Source organism: Lissotriton vulgaris, chromosome 5 (assembly GCF_964263255.1).
Source record: "Lissotriton vulgaris chromosome 5, aLisVul1.2, whole genome shotgun sequence".
NCBI classification, from domain to species: domain Eukaryota; kingdom Metazoa; phylum Chordata; class Amphibia; order Caudata; family Salamandridae; genus Lissotriton; species Lissotriton vulgaris.
The window spans coordinates 767,102,423-767,122,505 of record NC_141693.1 but is presented as its reverse complement, the minus strand read 5'-3'; the positions used below and the strand labels follow the sequence as shown (position 1 = coordinate 767,122,505).

General features: G+C 43.6%; 2 protein-coding genes across 2 annotated transcripts in view; one reads left to right on the top strand and one right to left on the bottom strand.

The window, feature by feature from the left end:
- The window catches only part of LOC147711528 (transmembrane protein 150A-like), a 693,781-nt gene that overhangs the window by 78,202 nt on the left and 595,496 nt on the right, over window positions 1-20,083 (top strand). The gene's annotated exons all lie outside the window — the stretch shown is intronic.
- The window catches only part of LOC147711529 (uncharacterized), a 102,953-nt gene continuing 93,437 nt past the window's right edge, over window positions 10,568-20,083 (bottom strand). Inside the window, exon 4 of the mRNA XM_086922227.1 lies at window positions 10,568-11,704. Coding sequence (XP_086778353.1) covers window positions 11,306-11,704 — 399 coding nt within the window. The 3' untranslated portion in view covers window positions 10,568-11,305. The remainder of the gene's footprint in view (window positions 11,705-20,083) is intronic.

Below are 20,083 nucleotides of genomic sequence, written 5' to 3'. Positions count from 1 at the left end.
AATCAGGTGGTTGTCGAGAAGCTTGTCTCCACTGCCACGTGGACTCTGGGGCCCCGAGGATGTCCAGGAGTGGACCACGAGCTGTCCCACGAAGGCTCTCGCTGACGGCGGTGTCGGCGTCCGGATTGGAGCAAACAAACCTTGGCAAGCGCAACCCACGCAGGATTCGAAGATCGCTTCTTACTCGGACCAGGAAGGTCAGAGCGGGTGCTTCTTTTCAGGGGAGCGAGGGCCAGTCCAGAGCAACCGGACTGGCAGAGCAAATTCAAAGGTTCATTGGTACTGGGGCCACTAGCCAACGGGCAAGCGACCGGACCAACGTGTTGAGCAGGAAAATGCAAAAGGGCCCCACGCAGCACTCTTCGAGTTTGGAGGGGTGAGCTTTGGTGCAAAAGTTGCTCAGGGCTGGGGCTTCTCAAACCCCAATGCACAGCATCGAGGGAGCCTCGGGACCTGCACGGTCAGCACTTCGTGGTTTTTCCAAGATGGCCGGCCCCACGCTTCAGGTCGCCTCCACGGGTCTCCGATTCGCTGGGACTGAGGATCGGGCTGTTGGAAGGCAGGATAGCTGGGACTTGTCGATCTGTCGTTCGAGTTCCGGCGGGAACTGCAACAAAGCAAACGGTGAGGCGCTGGATGGTGCCTGTTTGCACAGGGTGGTCACTCTATGACCACAAGGGAGATTCTTCAGTCTTATACGTCGAGTAGGATGTCGAAGGGTCCAGAGTTTCGTTTCATAAGTTTCAGTCAGGATAATCTGATGTGCGCTGGCACTGCTCCCACATTTATTCCAAACTAGTGGGCTGGATTACCTGCTAGGTCCCTCCTATGGGTGGGACTTAGGAAGGGGGTGGTTACACCCCTTTCCCTTTGTCAAGGGTCGCGCTGGGACTGGGGCTGGCGAGCCCCAGAACGGTTTGACCGGATTATGCAAGGGGAAGCCTTGTGCTCCCCAGGCAGTGTCTAGTTTCATTAAACCCACCCTTCCCCAATACACTATCTCCTGTCTGGGGAGGTGTAGCGCCTCCCTGCTACAAGAAACCCTTTTTCCAGGCCTCCTCTGCCAAGTTTCGGTCAGCAGCAGGAGGTCCGACTTGTGTCGGTGGCAGCAGCATCCATTTTGTGATGCTGAGGCTCAGGTTAGAATTAACCATGTTTCAGTAAAGTAACATGTCTTCTCCCTCTAGAAGGGTGGAATGCTATCCCCGTTGCCAGGACTGGCAAGGGGGTAGTATTCCAAATCGTATGACACCTTACACGACATGTTTTGATAAAGCCAAACCAAAGTTAGCACATAACCGCGATGGATTATAATGCATTTAAGAGAATATGGTATGGCATTATCCCGGAACAGCTAAGGGAGTTGGTCCCGACAGCTGCAGACAGGCTCAGCTCATGCTAGAGCACCATCTCACATAAAACCAAGCACTCTGCCTCCAGGATTGTTAAGACCTGCCATAGGAGTGACTTATAGGTGTATATGTGTCCAGATATAGGTTTAGATATAGGTATACTACATCTAAGCAAGGGGTGATTACACCACCTTGCCCCAGCTGAGTGATCAGCAAGTTGTGTCAATTTAAGGTCCAGCCAGGGGTGGCAAAAGATATGCTGCAGCCCCTGGTAGGCCTTCGATGCACCTATGCCCTGGGCACCTATAGTGCACTGTATAGGGGCTGACAAGGTGTCCAGTACCATATTGGTTATGCACCTAGGGTGCATGGAGTCCATTTTACAGAGAGAGCAGATAGCCTGGGGCCCTGATTAGCAGGGTCCCAGGCCAACTAAGTCGAAAACCAGCTAAACACTAGGCAACAAATCTGGGGTAACCATAGTCAGGTGTCCACCCTCCTACATCATGCAAGTGTCCCTTGGTGAGTGTTGGAGATCTCAGCGCTATATAAAACTCTGTAAATAAATAAATACTGTGGTAATCTGGAGCGGTCGTCAGGGTTCACCGTGTGCAGTCTGTTTGTGTTCTGAAAATATTGGATGGAATTGGGTGCTGTTCAGTTGTGTTCTCCTGGTATACGTACTCTGGCGTTTGATCGTCATATCATTTATATGATGAGTTATTATCCTGAAAACGGTCACATTTAAATATAGGTCAATTTGTACCATGGTTTGTGGCCAAAAAAGGGTTCAATATTCTTGGCTGGAGGCATCAGAGGGCATTTGGTATGATTTTGAGACCAGGTACTGAATTGCCCCATCTCTTCAGTTGCCACCACTTCCTTTTCCTGTATGCCATAGTTGTTTTATGAATTGCTGGGTTTGCATGATCCCTTGTTTGTACATGAGCTAGGGTTGGTCAAGGGATTCAAATACCCCAGATTGTGCTGAAGTATGGCACTACTCCAGTATACAGAGGGTCTGAAATGTTCCATTGCGCATTAGAAGTCAGCTGAAAGAACATCAAGGTCATTTATATGCTGAAAGAGTCATAGAGTCGGTTGATTCCTTTCGATGGATATCGCCCATTGTTGTAGCAAAGAAGTAGAATGGGGAAAATAATTATGTGTTATTAAACAAAAATATCTTGGTGAACTGTTTCCCTTTCCAAAGATTCCAGAAATGTTTGATCAACTCGGGGGTGCCAAGGTATTTTCCACTTTAGGTCTCTAAGTGGCATTCTACCAAGTGTAGTTATGTGAGGAATTGAAGTCTTTGACCGCATTCACCACTCCTTTTGATGTGTTTAGATGTTTGCGGCTGCTGTTGGGCCTGGCCTTTGCGGCGTTCGTTTTTCAAAGATTAATGTTAAACTTTTTGGAGAAAGTAAGCAGGTGAATATTATATTCTGGTGTTCACTGATGTGGAGAGTCAGTTGAAAGTGCTGAGCGAAGTGTGGAGTACTGTAATGAGGAAGAAGAGACGATTTATGGTCCGAAGTGGAATGTCTGGTACATGTTCTTTCAGGGGTGGGCATCAAGCCTAAGGCCGATTTGGTAAATGCCATAAAGGAAAGTCATGAACATGTAGAAGGAGAGCAGCTGAGATCCTTCTCGGGGCTGTGTGAGTACTATTTATGGGCTTTAGACAACTTTGTCCTTCGCTGATCATTTCAGAGAGTTGTTAAGCAAGGAGGAGAAGTATATGTGCGGTACTGGAGAATGTGAGGTGTTTGAAGATTTAAAGAAGTTGATTGTGGAAGCTCCTGCTCCAAGGGCTTTAAGAGACCATGTACTATTGATTGTGATTGTAGAGGCTAGTAACGTGGAACTGGAGCAGTTCTCACCCAGTTGGTGGATGGTAAGAAAAATACTGTAGCGTTTATATCTAGATGACTGTCATCAACAGAACAGAATTACAGCACTGAGCCGTTGGTGTATTAACTGTCTGAGAAGGATTTAAGTCGTGCCATTCCTAGATTGGTTAGATTGCTTGCGAGGATGTATGAATATAATTTTGAGGTGAAACATATTCCTGGGGCAAGTAATTGCAGAGCTGATTTCCTTTCTAGGCGTCCTGTGTGTGGTGTGATTAAGAACTTGGATGCGTTTTTGGAAGAGTTGATGGCATATTTGTTGCTGGGGGTTTGATAACACTTCACAAGTCGAATACGTGTTGCAGGCGTGATGTGTGCCAGGTAGCTCTTAGGAAGCACATTGCCAAGGGTTGGCCACAGGAGAGAAATATGGGTGATGACTTTAAGCATTTAAGTTGTCAGTAGTTTTGTTGCAAATTTATTCATTCTCCCAGCAGAATTAAGGGTGAGATTAGTGAAATTAGCTCATCAAGGACACGTTGGAATGACTGGCACCAAGAAGAGGATGTGGCTTTATTATTGGTGGCCCGAAATGGACAATGCGATTAAGGTAATTCTGGGTAATTGCCCTGGTTATAATGAGGCTTATAAGTCCTTATGAGTATTCAAGACTTCGTTGTGCCCTTTTGAACTGCCCAAAGGTCTTGAGAAAAGTTAGGCCTGGACTGCATAGGACAGATGGATGTTTTTTCTAGTTGGGTGGAGTGCAGGTTTCTGAGGGAGCCTGACACACATTCAGTCATTAGATTTTTGTCCAATCTGTTCAGGATGGAAGGTGTTCCCAAGGATTTCGTTACTGACAATGGGGTACAGTTCAAGTTCCATCTCATGCACACATTCTTGAATTATTTCGGTATCAAGCATTTGTCTGTGGCATTGTATAGTCCCCAAGGTAACGGAATGGTTAAGAGGGTGAACAGGATGTTGAAGGAAAGTATATAGGTGGCTCTCTTTTCTGGGAGTGATCCGTTCAAGACCGGTTGTGGAGTTATCACAACACATAACACTCCTGAATGAATGTGAATGAAACTGGATTTATACAGTGCACAGCTACTCCTAGGAGTGTGCTGGCACTCAGCAAATAGGCAAGACCACTAATCTTGAACAAACAGCCATGACTTCAATCTTTTGTGTTTTTAACATGGTGATTGATTCCATTGAGCGGAGCTCACGAGGGAGCTTATTCCATGCTGACGGTCCCAGATAGGAAAAAGCATGCCCTCCTGCTCTGGTGTGGCGTATCTTGGGTACCTTTGCCAGTTGCCTGTTGGCAGAACTCCAGCTTCCTTGTGGGGAAGCAAAAGCGGATTCTGGATCCCAAGTAGGCCGGCCTGTGTCATGAAGAGCTTTAATAACCAGGACCAGCGAATTAAAAAGGATCATCTTCCTTACAGGGAGCCAGTGAAAGGAGAGAAGAAGAGGGGGACACATGTTCTCAACAGCAAGCTGAGAAAAATACAGACTGCAGCATTCTAGACCACTTGGAGTCTGTTGACAAGGTGGTGCGGCAGGCCCAAGAACAATGCATTAGATTAGTTCAGCCTAGATGTGATGAGTGCCTGAATGGCTGATTTCTTGGAGTATGAAAGAAAATGCAGAATTATTCTCAAAATGTTCATTAGGGCAAAGCAAGAGCCCACACAAAATTACTTTGTGGTTGAAAGTATAGACAGTTATCAAATTTGACACTGAGATTTCTGATTACTCCATCCTTGTAGGCCCGGCCAGGGGGGCACTATCTGACGAAAGGTCTGCAAGTTGCTGTGATTTCTTTTTTTTATTTAAATGTTTTTATTGATTTCAGTGACATTTATACAAAAAACATTAAACAACATTTTTCGAGTTTACACAACAATCTTGGTGGTAGTGTTCCTCAAGAAGAGAAAACGTCCGCACCTTCTGTTGATGACTATTTTCACTGAATAAGTTGTACGTGAAGTAACAAAAAGAGGTGCACTGGGAACTTGGTAAGACACCCACCACCAAGGGTGTGAAACAAAGCAACTTAATGCTAGTATCAAAAATCCGAAAGAAACCAAGTTACACAAGCACCCTCTAAGGAGTCAATTATCCAGGGAATTTCTATAGAGCATTAGTTAATTCAAGGTTTTTACACCAATGTCAACCAAGAGTTCATTTGGAATTGAGAAGCTTCAAAGTATGGATCCAAAACAGTTGTTGTACTTCAAAATCTTTATTTTAAACACATTAAAAGTTTTCCAGCTTTGCACTGCCGACACGTGTTTCGCCCACTCAGGGGCTTTTTCAAGGCAATCTTGGTCAGTAATGACAGGTCTGGCGGTCGGGAAGTTCTTATAAGTCGAGGGATGTATAAAGTGTCAATTATCAGAATCCTATCAGTAATGGTGATCACGGCGAGACGTTAACGGTGTAAGTTCTACCTTGTGGTTTCTAGATGTTGTGCCCCGCGCTGAGTTTGGTTCCAATACGGGAAGTCAAGAAGGTATATCTGGGCTGCCCAGCAGTGGAGATCCGGCCACATTGCAAACCACTAGAAGACTTATCAAGGTCCGTTGGACGCTAGACCACATGAATAAAAGATTTATCTCCATGCAGCGACTCGCACTATATTATTAAGATATACCTTCTTGACTTCCCGTATTGGAACCACACTCAGCGCGGGGCACAACATCTAGAAACCACAAGGTAGAACTTACACCGTTAACGTCTCGCCGTGATCACCATTACTGATAGGATTCTGATAATTGACACTTTATACATCCCTCGACTTATAAGAACTTCCCGACCGCCAGACCTGTCATTACTGACCAAGATTGCCTTGAAAAAGCCCCTGAGTGGGCGAAACACGTGTCGGCAGTGCAAAGCTGGAAAACTTTTAATGTGTTTAAAATAAAGATTTTGAAGTATAACAACTGTTTTGGATCCATACTTTGAAGCTTCTCAATTCCAAATGAACTCTTGGTTGACATTGGTGTAAAAACCTTGAATTAACTAATGCTCTATAGAAATTCCCTGGATAATTGACTCCTTAGAGGGTGCTTGTGTAACTTGGTTTCTTTCGAACATTTTTCGAGTTACTCATCTTATTACATTTCCTACAGGGGCCATTGTCAGATATACATCAATCAATCACTTCTCGGTCTGCATTTCTACGCATTTCCAACTCCACCATGGGGGACACACATACGATACACATTCCATTTGGACCACTTGTTATCCCATTTTTTTGGGACATTCCCTGGCTACAAAGACCTCTGCTCCGCCAGCATGCATCTGCTAATTCATTCGCCCACACGGATGTGGAGGGTGGATTGCCCCCCCCCAGCCCCCCCATCCCCTCGCCAATTCTCACTTAACCAGTGTGTAGCCTAGTGTTGCTAGCTGTTGTTCAGTGTTGATGAGGTCATTTGCGGCCCAGATGTTCAGTAACCCCAACTGTGGTGTCAGGGTCACCTCCTTCCCCAGTGCTGTCTGCATGTGATATGCGGCTTCTTCCCAGAAGTGGCGTATGGTAGGGCAACTCCAGACAATATGATAGAAGGTGGCCTGTTGTTGGCAGCCCCTCAAGCAAAGGTCATCCGGTGCCGTTGCTGTGAAATTTTGACCGAAAAACATTTCGGTTTTGATTAGGGTCATACAATTCCTCTATAGGTGTACCCCCATTTGTGCTGGTTGGAGGTAGACATTCCTAATTGGGAATAACTGCTAGGAGACTGCCTGAGTTGAGTGAAGTGCGTCGCAAGGTGAGGGATGTTCCTGAAAAAGCAAAGAAGGGTATGATGCTGTAAACCGAGGGAGGGATGTGCAGTTTCAGGTGGGGGATTTTGTGAAGATTAAGAGACTCCAGGTTATAAAAAAAAATACGTTTTTCCAGCTATACAAGTGGTGAAAGTATCTAAGCATGCAATTTTGGTAGAGAATGGAAAATAGTGAAGTAAAAGAAGTGCTCCTGTTGTCAGAAAGATGGAGGGTTTGCGGTAGGTTGGCTGTCCTACCACTAGGGAATTGGCTGGTGGCACGTTGGATTCTGAGTGTTGGTGGTTGGTGAGTGAGTGTGAAGTTGACAGTCCGGATTCAGTTCAAGGCAATGCTCTTCCTGTGTGAATTGATGTGTTGGACAATTTCTTAGGGGGAAGCGACAGGAGGGAAATACGCTGTTCCAAGTATTTGCAATATTATGTCCTAAATAATGTTGTTGAATATTTGCTGCATTATTTACTAAACCGTTGTCAAATTATTTTCTCTTTGTTTATTTCTGGTGGGTAATATTTGTGTAAGGGTTCTAGTCAAGTTTTGTGAAGTGGAAAGATGTGTGTTATGTTCGCTCCATTTGTAGAATGCTCATGCGAGGGTTTGAGATCTTGGGAATTGCTACGGTGATCAGGAGCGGTCGTCTGGGTTCACCGCATGCTGTCCTTTTGTGTACCGGAACTAAATCTCCCTATTTTCATTCTTTGCCGTCCACCTGTCCTCCTTTGGACACAACACACAGGCTTTCTTTTTGACAATACCCTGTCCTTCCATCCCTCAGATTAGCAGTTTTGCCCCTTCTACCTTTTTAGGTCTCGGCCTGGCAAAAGCAGCGTGCATTCACTGCCCTCGCCATTCGAGAGCTTCTTGGAATCAATAAGATTCCAGAAGTCGTGTCGCGGCTCTGCCTCCAATTTTGATTGGTGCATGTCGTTTTGCATCATGGATGATTCAAAACAGTGTAATGATTGCACTGTAGGCAATCATTACACTGAGGGTTGCCACCCTGTCCTCTTTTGGTCCCGCTCACCGGGATTTGATCTTTTACTTGTGGCGGGGACAGTGTCTCCTTATTTGCGACTAAGCACAATTTTTTCGTATTACCGCGTTTGCCTTTAACAATGGCTGACGCGCTTTTCATTTCTCTGTTCTCGGCTTACACACTACTTTTTTTTATTTGGGTGATGACTTGTTAAAGAGGTATCACTTTTATCTGACAGACGTAAAGTTTAGATTTCATTTTCGGCACAAGGAAATACATGATTTGTTTAGTTGCCAATGGTTGTGCACCAGTGTTACACTGCTACTTTTGATGTGAACCTTTTGCCCAGCATTAATATGTGTAAACCTAAAAAAACCCTGTGTACAGACTGCTTCTGGTCTCTCTTTGTGTTTTTGCTTACATTATCCTTTGAAAAGAACAAAGCTTACCCCGTAGTAAACTGTTTGTGTGTGGGGAGCCTACCTGCTCCCTGAAAACTTTAGTTTTTACAGTTGGTATTGTTTCAAGACCACGTCCTAGGTCGCTCCTGCTTTGAAACATCCATATATGCAGCAGGTTCACTGCTGAAAACGGTTCTGTTGCCTCTTTGTCGCTTTCTTTGTCTATGGGTCGCCCGAGATGTTTAGCCGTTTATTTGATTTCATGTGGAAGATGGTTGCACTTATACCCTTATTATAAGAGGACCCCTGCGGGGCATCCATGGGAGGCAGAAGAGAGTACTGGTGGCACTGCTAGGAGAGACGTGTGATCTTGAGCTGTCTTTTCAGCCCCTGCCTGCCTGCTGGGTATGCAGATTCCTGAAGTGTGGATTTGGGGGTCTTTTGGCAGACCACCAAAGGGGCAGGGTCACCCTATAGTCCACGGGTCCGGAATACAAACTGAGACCAACGCTGGAGCCAGAGAGAAAGGATATTTATTACTATCTCATGAGATGGAGAGGGCATCCACAGCAGACACCCATAGCTGTCTGAGGAGACAGTCTGATCAGTGCTTTGGTTCTGCACCTTATATACACTTCATACCCACCCTGTGCGTGCCAGGTGAACAGTAACAAACACCAATAATTTACAGACAAATAATGATCAGTTCTGATACAATCGGCATGTGTTAGCTGTTTGGCGTCTGCAGGGCATAGGTGAAAAAGGCATGATTCTATGTCCAACAAAGGTTAATCTGATAAGCATAGAGGGTAGCGGGGAGGCCTCTGCAGGGTGCAGGCGAAAAGCATGTTTATACAAATAAGTCTGCGAATGGTAGTTTGTTTGGACCTCTGCAGGGGGTAGTGTGCAGGGTGGCGGCGATAAACATCTGGGAAACTCGCTGTCCGACTGGTTGAGCATGGGCTGGTCAGTTTGTGGCAGGTCAAAGCACGAACAGGGTGAGAGTGTCCTTGCAGGAATGTGGCAGCTCAAAAGTGGAGCTCCAGAGTGTTTTGTGATACAGAGAGAAGGTCAGTCATGGAGGGTATAGCACAAAATGGCGGAGTGAATGGCAAGATAAGATATACTTTTATACAGAGTACAAAATGGCTGAGCGAGTGTCAAGATAAAAAGTCTATTTTCCACAGTCCTTCCTGTTGACCGGAGCGAAGCAGAAAGTCAAGAGATATTGTCCCAATCGTTGGTACGTGTGGCTAGTGTGACTAGTTGGAACACTGTCTTATTTCCTGTTGCACTTTTCTTTTCAAAACTTTACCGAGGAGTAATGCAGAGCCTCAGTGGTCATACTTGTACGCAGAAAAAGCAACCGTTGGTGCCTGTCTTCAAGTAATTTGAGAGGTTACTAGCACTTCTTATTACTTAGGCACTCCCAATATGAAGGAAAAAAAATGGAGAAGAAGGTAAAGCTGTTTCGTTGCCACATCTTGCAGACTGAGGGGTTGGGCGTTAGTTTCTCCGGACGTTCTTAGTTGATGTAAACTTGGGGTCTGCTCACACACACACTCTTCCTTTCTCAGCTGTGTGGAGCATGTGCAACCCTTCAGGATGAGCTTGAGATGTCATTTTTACTTGGTGGTTTCGGTGGAACACATGTAGTTTCTGTGTAGCTCCTAGCCCCTTATGCAACCCCTCAATCGCATGTGGGATGAACGCCAGTTCATTGTCATAACCGAAAAAAGGCAAAGGTACTTTAAAGTGAAGTATGAATTCTTTCAGGATGCATTTGGCAATCGTTGGTACATTGCAGTACTTGGATCGGTATGCCTCAGTCCGTGTGCTGAACATGCACACAATAACCAACACGTACTTGTAGTTTGAGTGAGGGGGCAAGCTGAAAAAGTCCATTTCATTCTGGGGAGGAGAAGTGGCCTGGGGTAGCGGAAGTAACTTTTCCCAATTCAAACTTTGTACCAACATTTAGGAAAACAGTCTGATCATTCCTTTACGTCCTACAAGTGGTGAGCCATCAAAAAGTAGGGTAATGGGGGCATTATCGCTGTTAAACATATCCTTCCATTTGGGCCTACCCATATTCCTTTTTGTTCATATACATCCTCCCCTATTCCCTTCTTTCTTTTCCTCCACCCAGCCCCTTCAATGATATACTCATGGTCATAGTACATATCATTATCCTTTATCTTTATACCATGATATCGTAGGTAGCAGACACAATTTGAACCATTGTATATTCACAACCATGATACATAGTCCTCGAAAAAGGTGGGTGCAGCACACTCTATAATTGAAACTTTGGCAGCAACAGGCCTTGCAATAGTTGTGCTATTAATGGTGCATGCTGTATCTGTTGGCTTAAAAAGAAATCCATTATCTCCATGTGACCGGGTGTAGGGGTGAGGGGTTAACCGTAGGTCCGAGAATAGGCTCTGGGACAGGACTGCTAGGCAAACCCGGTATTGAGGCAGAAACTGAATGGACAACAGGTCTTGGGAGTAAGGAGGGTTTTATTGGTATAGTACGTTTAGGGTTTGGTTGCAGAGTTCTCCTGGTCCTAAACGTAAGTCTCTCCCTAGCAAATTGACTGGGATCCGTCTTTGAACCGAGGTATTCTCCTTCTCTTGGGTCTGTGGTCTTCCGGTCTTGTCCTCAAGGTCTGGTCAATAAGGCGTCTCGTTGTTCCGGAGCCCATGTAAAGGAAGACCAACAGAGAGGGAACCGTTAGTTCTACAGTCTTTTGGGGGCTTGCACCTTGGGGCCGTGTGAAGTGGGGGAAGAACACCAGTGTTGAACTTACTGCTATGTAGTCGGTGACGTGGGGAGGGTACAGAAAGTGAGGGTTAAACGCGGGGTAATGACCACAAGAGGAGAGGGATACGAGGAAACACGGACGGGGTTTGCTATACACTATTTACACGCACGCCGTCTTCCCACCCACACCGCCATACGGTCCCGTACCTGGGATAGCCACGCTCCTCCCCCGGGAGAGTGGCACGGCGGCTCACAGGGTCGTTGGCCTCCTGGCTCTCCGTGGGGTTCGTCTCTTTCGGCCTGCTCTTCGGAATTCCTCCGGTGTCCTTCTTTACCGACTTCTCTGCTTCTCTCCAACCGCTCTCCGACGCCGCTCCTCGCCTTCTCCTCCTCCGGGGTGATGTCACACGCTTCTGTCCGTACTTCCTGCTCTTTATCCAATCTGGCCTCGCAGACGAATACAGGAGGAGGGGTCACCTCCTCCTCAGAGTACGCCCAATTAAAGGCGCCGCGCTCTTCTTCCACGTCGTCCAGTCCTGTATCCCAGGGGTCAGTCTGTAAGGAAGGAGGTATGACAGGATCAGTAATGGGAGACCACCATTCCTCGGTAGCGCTCCGCCTCGCGCCTTTACACTCCAAAAGCAAAAAGAAGGATTAAAACATTGTGCTACAGCTTGTCATGAAATACAGTTGAAAATCTATCATAGTGACACCTCTGGGAATCAAAATTCTTGTAGTTGTCAAACTGTGTCAATCCTTTACCTTGTAATCCAAGTGCAAACACCTTTAAAGACTGCACCTGTATACTGAAAGACATATTAGATCTATACCAACGGTATCCCAAAACAGTATAATATGGAGCACAGTTATTAGATGCACACTGTCCTTCTGTATTTACATATACTCATTCTCATTACTAAACCTCAATACATACATTTATTCCTACTATATATTTTCCATCCTCAGTGGTCCCTGGCGAATGCACTGCAGTTAGAATGCATTTTAGCACATTCCACCTTACAAAGTAATTTTGTTACAACACTATTTTCTTTAACTCTGAAGAATCTGGAAATGAAAACATTGATATGCCTACATATTATTTCTTTTGGGTAGATATGTATAAAATAGTACTTTGTACAGAGATGCCAGAAAAATCCCACAGATGTATGTAATTAACCTGAGAGGGGAGACCTTGGAAAAAGGGATTATGAACTAGAGGGGTGCAAGTAGCACCAGTATACACCAGAAGCTCATGCTCTCCCCTCCCCCAATGGTACAGTAAGATAGGGGCCAGCTGTATTAACTTGTATCATGAATCTTCTTCTGCCCTTCCTAGATCGCCTTGTGGACTGTATTCAAAGGTATTATAATCAAATGTCAATAGTCATCATTGTAAAAGCTTCTGCTGTTTGTATGCTTATAGTGTGGAAATCTTTGACCCCATATTTTGATTCTTAGATCCTCTCGCAGAGTCCACAGCCAAGCAAATACACCTTGGCAAAGGCTGTTTGTTAATACATGGAGTCTGGTGTTTTTCAATAAAAAGGTCAAAATGTAATGCATAGCCTTCATCTAATCTGCCCTTGTCCTCGCTAAATCTACCCCCCTATGTTTGGTTTCATCTCAATCTGTTCTGATCTTTCATCAAAATCTGCCTTTCCCTCTTCTGCATCTGTTCTCTACTCTGCATCCTTCATTTCTACATTGAAGTTGTAGTCTGAGAAGTGTGATTGCACCAATTCTGCTGGTATTCCTTGTGAATGAATTACCCCTTCTTTTTGCCATCGTTGTTTCGCCCTGTAAGTTAGGGCATTCGTTCTTTCAATGACTCTTCCTGTAAATCGTAGGCACACCTATTTTGGCCTAATTCTCCATTATGTTGCTGCGCTTGATCCAGTGAAGGTTGACCAGCCCTTTTCAATTGTCATCCTCCTCTTCTGCATATTTCCCATTAATTTCTGTCTCCCCTGCAAAAGAAACTGTCATAATAACATTCTAACAAGACTTTCTTTGTTCAATTTTTAAATAACTTTCATAATAACAATATGTCTGACGAGAAGAACCCTGTGCAAAATGGTCTGTAAAAAGGCATTGTTAATTGTACTTTTTCACGTTAACTGTGTTTTTATAGCGTTCAGCATCTAGACACTCTAATACTATCTGGGGTCAGAACTCTGGTCCAGAGGGTTGTAGAGACATCTGGTTTTCACTGTTCGTCCTAATTTTAATTCTCTTGGGTGTAATAAAATGCTTTTCTTTTTGTAAAAAGTAAAGCACTGACCGGCCATTTAGTCCGTCATCTGGCAGTACAGGGGTTGCTGTATTCTGAATGTCTAACTGCATCTCACCTCTTTGAGTAAGCCTTGGAATACCCTGTCTTGCTATCCTCAGAGCCAAAAACGAGTAGGGAACACTCTAGTTGATGCAATTGGAGCATGGTGACCCCTGGGTGCCCTTGTCCCCAGAGAGCTTGTTCGAAGAGGCTGTAAACCTGGGGCTGAATGTACCTTTACAGAAACAAAAGGGCACAATTGAATGGGCTAGCATTTGCACAAATGCCTGTTAGAGCACCATGTTTTGCGCATCCTAGGCAAGGGGGTGCCGTCAGACTGTTTGACTAGCTGGACCATGTGGTGGTTGACTTGGTAATGACATTGTCACCTGGGCAGGAAGCATAATAATTTAGAACTCTTATCACAAATACATTAGTAAAATAAAGCATACAGTAGGAAGGCACTGTCATTACAGATAGCATGAGGTACATAGTGTACAAACAATGTTTGGAGGTCGGTATTCGGCAAGAATACCTAAAATTTGCACATTAGCAAGCAAATCATTCTAATTTGTTCTGATCCTATAAAAAAAATATTTTTCCTCTTGACCCAAATTTACAAGAGATTGTCTTCATAATTGGCAAATCATATTTAAAATGTTTGAACTGTTCACTTATTAGCTATTTCAGTACAGTTTTGGAGAAAAAAAGAAAAAGAACCCTGGCATCCTACAGCCCTACATTTCACATGTTTTTCACAGTACAATCGTTACGCAGTTTACCCTACAAAATCCTTTAATTTCAGTCGCAGAAAAAAAACTGGCTTTTTGACCCCTGTTTCTGAAAGCTGAGAAAATGTTGCAAGATAACCATATTTAAAAGCATTGTCATTTCTTATTCAGTTTGCAGAGTAAGCAGGACACCCGTTGTCAATTTGCCATGGTAATCCTTTAAAATAGCTTGTTTACATTAAATCTTGCTCGACACTGTACAAGCCCTGCTAATGGGGTGCATGTTTTTCCCATTTTCGAAAGCTTTCATATCCATCTACCTTCTTTTTCCCTTAAAAGAAAAACTTAAATACTGTATTTTATTTTTTTTAAATCTAGGGAGCCGTCCAGCAGCCATTCAAATCTTCATTGTCCTTTGTACATTTCATAGATATAAAAAACTCTATTCCAAAGATTCACCTCATATTTCACCTACATTCCCCAATTTAGAGGTAGGAAGCTGAGCGATCTACTCAAATGTGGGCTTCAAAAACATAGTAATGAGAAATGCATTTCCTTAGTTTACTCATTGTCCCCTAAAATCAGTGACCTTCAATAAATGAGAAAACTAATAATCCTAGTCTCCAATCTCCCAAAATGACGAGTGTCTCTAATTCAATTAATTGCGCAAGCATGCATTTAGAGCAGGGCTCGCCGACGAGTAGCTCCGGAGCTACCAGTACCTCACCAGTTGCCTGTAAGTAGCTCTCTTTTGTGCAGCCCAGCACACTAAATTAGAAGCTTTTGCTCGGTTGAATTAATATAGGTATTCCAAAATTGAAAAAGGGTTTATTAGGGAAAAATGGGCTTATTTTCAGAACTCATAAGCTGCTGTTTGGAGAAAAAAGGTTGACATTATTTAAACGTCATGAAAGTAAATGAAAAATCATCTGGTGTTGGGCAAACCTAAATGTACTCTTACGAACTTGGGGCCAGGAGTATTGCTGTTCTCAACCCCGCCTGATGTAATAATATGAACCCTATTGGTAATCTTGCATATGGTGGTCGTTAATTTAATCCTGGCTGAAGTGATCACTATTTCATCTTTCATAATATGTATGAGTAGGTCAGGTCGTTTTTCATTGAACGTAAATAGCTCTCATTACAGAAGAGGTTGGAGACCCTGAATTTGGAGCAACCTCGCCAAGTGAAGGTGGCGGGGGGTGTAGGATTAATTAGTCCTCCAGGGGGTCTGATCGTACTAAGGGGGTATATCGCATAGGATATTGGCCAGAGGCATTTTAGTCAATGTTCTTTATCTAGACAGGCAATATTTGAAGCCACCTTCTCTTGTTGTGATTCCGCCATACTGTCTTCTGGGGTCGGGCCTACGCTCTCCTCTCTCTTTTTATAATTTCCTTCTTCCATAATTCCTAGGAATCAACCGTGGATTGTCTAGATCTGCGCCCATGCGATTGAGCTTCTACTATCTCTATTTTCTGAGGGTCAAAGGAGCCATATCTTTGCCAGGTATTATCCCTGTACTTTATGTATATTTCTCTACTCGGGGTATCCTCCGGGTGAGCCGGCTGACTTTCTTTCAATATCTGAGATCAAGCGGTGTGACAACACCATTCATGCAAACTTTACTAAATGCGGGCATGTTTTTCTAGTTTCTTAAAAAACGTCTCTACAAATTTCAGAAAACTGGACAAATAGTCCACCTTACCTGCTTAACTTTCGATATTTGCAAATATCGAAATACCAAGTCTGGATAACTAAAATACCAAAAAAAAGGTGTCCTCAACAACCTTATCAAGCGGATTTACCAAGTACGGGCATGCTTTTCTATGTTATCTTAAATAATATCTCTACAAATTTCAAAGGTCGGATAAAAAGTCCACACTACCCGTTTATCTTCAGTCTTTGCAAAGAGTGAAATCAAACAAACCAGACAACCAAAACCAAGTACAAACGAAACGGTGTCGCAAATCAGCGACCCTACCAGAATCCTTTGTCTCATTCTCCTGGTGGTCTCTTTACTGCAAAAATCGTCCAAGTCTATCGGGGGCCCGAGTCAGGACCGGAGCCACTTGCGGGGGTCTTTTCGGATGTAGTGAAGGTCGGGTGGTGGCTACGAGGACGAGGGTCTTTTTCGTGTAGGCATTCCCCACTACCGTCCGTTCAACTTCCTCGTCGGGACCCCTCAAACTGGCAACCGCGTCTCTGATCGGCCCCACGTTTGGGTGTCGATTGTGGATTTTTTTTTTTTTTGGCAGATCACCAAAGGTGCAGGGTCACCCTATAGTCCACGGGTCTGGAATACAAACTGAGACCAACGCTGGAGCCAGAGAGAAAGGATATTTATTACTATCTCATGAGATGGAGAGGGCATCCACAACAGACACCCATAGATGTCGGAGGAGGCAGTCTGATCAGTGCTTTGGTTCTGCACCTTATATACACTTCATCTCCACCCTGTGCGTGCCAGGTGAACAGTAACAAACACCAATAATTTACAGACAAATAAGGATCAGTTCTGATACAATCGGCATGTGTTGGCTGTTTGGCCCCTGCAGGGCAAAGGTGGAAAAGGCATGATTATATGTCAAACAAAGGTTAATCTGATTAGCACAGAGGGTAGCGAGGAGGCCCCTGCAGGGTATAGGCGAAAAGCATGTTTATACAAATAAGTCTGCAAATGGTAGTTTGTTTGGACCCCTGCAGGGCGTAGTGTGCAGGGTGAGGGCGATAAACATCTGGGAAACTCCCTGTCCGACTGGTTGAGCATGGGCTGGTCAGTTTGTGGCAGGCCAAAGCACGAACAGGGTGTGAGTGTCCGTGCAGGAATGTGGCTGGTCAAAAGTGGGGCTCCAGAGTGTTTTGTGATACAGAGAGGTCAGTCATGAAGGGTATAGCACAAAATGGCGGAGTGAATGGCAAGATAACAGATGTACTTTTATACAGAGTACAAAATGGCTGAGCCCAAACATCCCACGCCCTCCGTCCTGATCATGTGCGACCCAAGCCTCCCCTGTCTGTGTTTTTAAATGCAAATGGCAGCTTCGGCCCGGGTCCCCATGAACTCTGGGGAGACAATTGCCTTAAAGCTGGCTTTTAAACAAAGTAATTAGAGCAAACCGGATTTGCCGGATCTGCCGGATTTACGGCTTTCATGAATTCCCAAGAATTTACAGAAGTAGGTCAAGAAATCATAGTCCGAGAAAATATTTGTGAACTGCATTTTAGCACGAGCAAACATGCGGAAAAAATTGAGCACTTGCAAGTTCATTTTCCCTCCAACTACTTTATTCTCAACCCTGGAAGAAGTTTTACATCGGCCATCGTCCGGAGTAAATTTCCAACCTTTCTCAGAATGGGAACATATTAGAGATGAACTGGTGAAAACCCTTAAAACATACAAGTTAGTAGGTTTGCACAGACTCAAAAGGGCATTCCAATTCTGGAACTATTGCGTGCCGCTACTAATTTAAACCCCAGTATGTATGTCTGTGGAAAGGAGGCAAACTAAGGGAATTGCTAGTATTCAAGCCCTACCATGGTATGAGCCCTGGCATAATCAGAGAGGCTATATCCGAGCCCTTATATAATGAGATTGCTGCCATAATTTGTCACTGCACTTCATGACACGAAAGGGACACGTGTATTTTGTTCCAGGGCAAGTAGATTTATGAAGCAACCTGCCCCATGGACAAGTAGATATTTTATTAAATTGGACACCCCTGCGGGAGATTGGAACCACACCCTCCATTATGGAAAGGCACACTTAAGAACACCAGGAATATAGTTTCAAGATTTATTTCAAATCAAAATCCTACCCTAGTGCATACAATATGAATAGTAAATATTTTATAAAAGCAAGCAAACTAGTGGCAATGATACTTATTAGGAGTGTGAATAATAAAAAAATATCTCCAACATCAGCTTCTTCTCCTCTCACTAAGATAAACTTTGCACTAAAAGAGGCCTACTAGTTCAGAGAGGGTTCACACTCAATGTTGAGCAAAGAAAATGTATCTGCTTTGCTGTCTGCAGGCAAATGGATAAGGCCGCGGAGTGAAGGCTGGATGTGCCTTCAGCAAAGGAAGGTGATTACAGCTCTGTAGAACCTCAGTCTTCAGTCCCGGGTACGAAGTTCCTCTATTCGTTATTGCACTCTGTTTGTAGTTTACATATTGTGTCTGAACATTGTTAAATATTTTCAGAAAAAAAGAATTGGTTTTAAATCTCTGCAGTCTTTCCCCTAATTACCTTCTGTGAAACCTTGTTATTGTTTAAAAACAAGTGAGACGTGGAGGTGGCTATTTCTAACAATCACTAGAAAAAAACCTCAATTCATTCAAAAACATGAATATATTATAGCAGACTTAATAATTACGTTGCAGTGATTAACATCCGGAATAAATGTGCATTTAGATTTGAGACATACACCAAAAGAAATAGCAGATACCTGTGGTTAACCCCCCCTCCCCCAATACCATTAGGTCACTAGGGTCTTACATGATTACACCCTGATGACATTAGGAGTTTTAATTTTATACAATATACTGGGTTGAGTGATGTGTGTGAGATGGTGGAGGGGCTTTTTGTGGTTTGGGTATGGGAGGATAGAGTGGTAATGCTACATGTACAGATTTTATATAAATTGAAGATACAGTTTGCAAGACATTTTATATAAAAGGTGATACATTTAATGACATTCTAATTTAATAAATGATGTGAAGTTTTCCATACACCCAGTGGGCTTTATATTAATCACAGTTCAATCCATTTTAAAATTGAAAAAGAGTTTGTGACTGATAAGCTCATATCAGTTAGCTGGGGTAGGCGGTTTTCTATGGTCTGATTCTTGTTCCCCTGCTCCACTCCCCATTATCCATTGTCAGGAGCCTTCGGATTGGTTAGAGTTGTCTCAGCCTTGGCCCATGTGGACAGACTTCAAAATCGAGCCAAGGTAGACATCCATCCATCCATGTATGCTCCCATTTTCTTCCTATTGCAGTTTTTGAAACGCAAAATGTTCAACGTGGGCCAATGTAGTGGATAAATAAAATCTGATTGAAATAAAAGAATAACACGGAAGTAAATGTGCTATTGTTACCACCAGAATTACACAAGTGTCCTTTAAAGACATATAACCCAGAGCGAGATCCGTGGGATCTCCAGGGACACTTTAAAGTTCTATTTAAAAGCCATCGTTCTGATGTTGAGCCACACTTTAAATTATTCAGTATTTGTAAAATCCGTGTCAGCGATATTAACATTATAAAAAAAAAAGCTTCCTGTTCCTTAACACTGTAAGACTTTCTAGAAAGTACAGTGTCGGATTGACTTAAGTGATGTTTGTATTTCTTGAACATGGTGTGCTACTTTAGCTTGTGCAAGTACTGAACACTTGGTGGTTAAATTCAAGATTGAATGATCAAATAATCCAGAGGCTGAATTGCATTATGTGTAACCGGGAAACCTGGGCTCAAATCCCAGCTTTCTCACTTCACAGCCAATCATTGTACTTCAAAGTGCCTTATTTTCCTTTTGAGACCAACTTGAGAGAGTTATGAAATAATTTATGCTCAGATGTGCACTGAACTAAAATGTGACTCTTGTATGGTGTAATAAGGCAATAATGGGGCTTCACACATAACAGCAGCATAGGCGGTATATACAATTTACATGACCAACTGATACCATTATTGGTTGACTCATGGCACAAAAGATTCCCTGAATGTTTCTAAGTTTGTATTTAGAAGTAATTATTTTCAACAAATATCCCTCAACATGCTGACTTAATCTAATGAATTAAATTAAAACATGTTGAAGAAATTTGTTCTACATTTTATAGATTTTTTTATTATGATTTACATGACATTTATTGCGTGATCTACATGCCTAAACTTGTGATGATGCCCTTCAAGTAGCCCTAACCAAGTT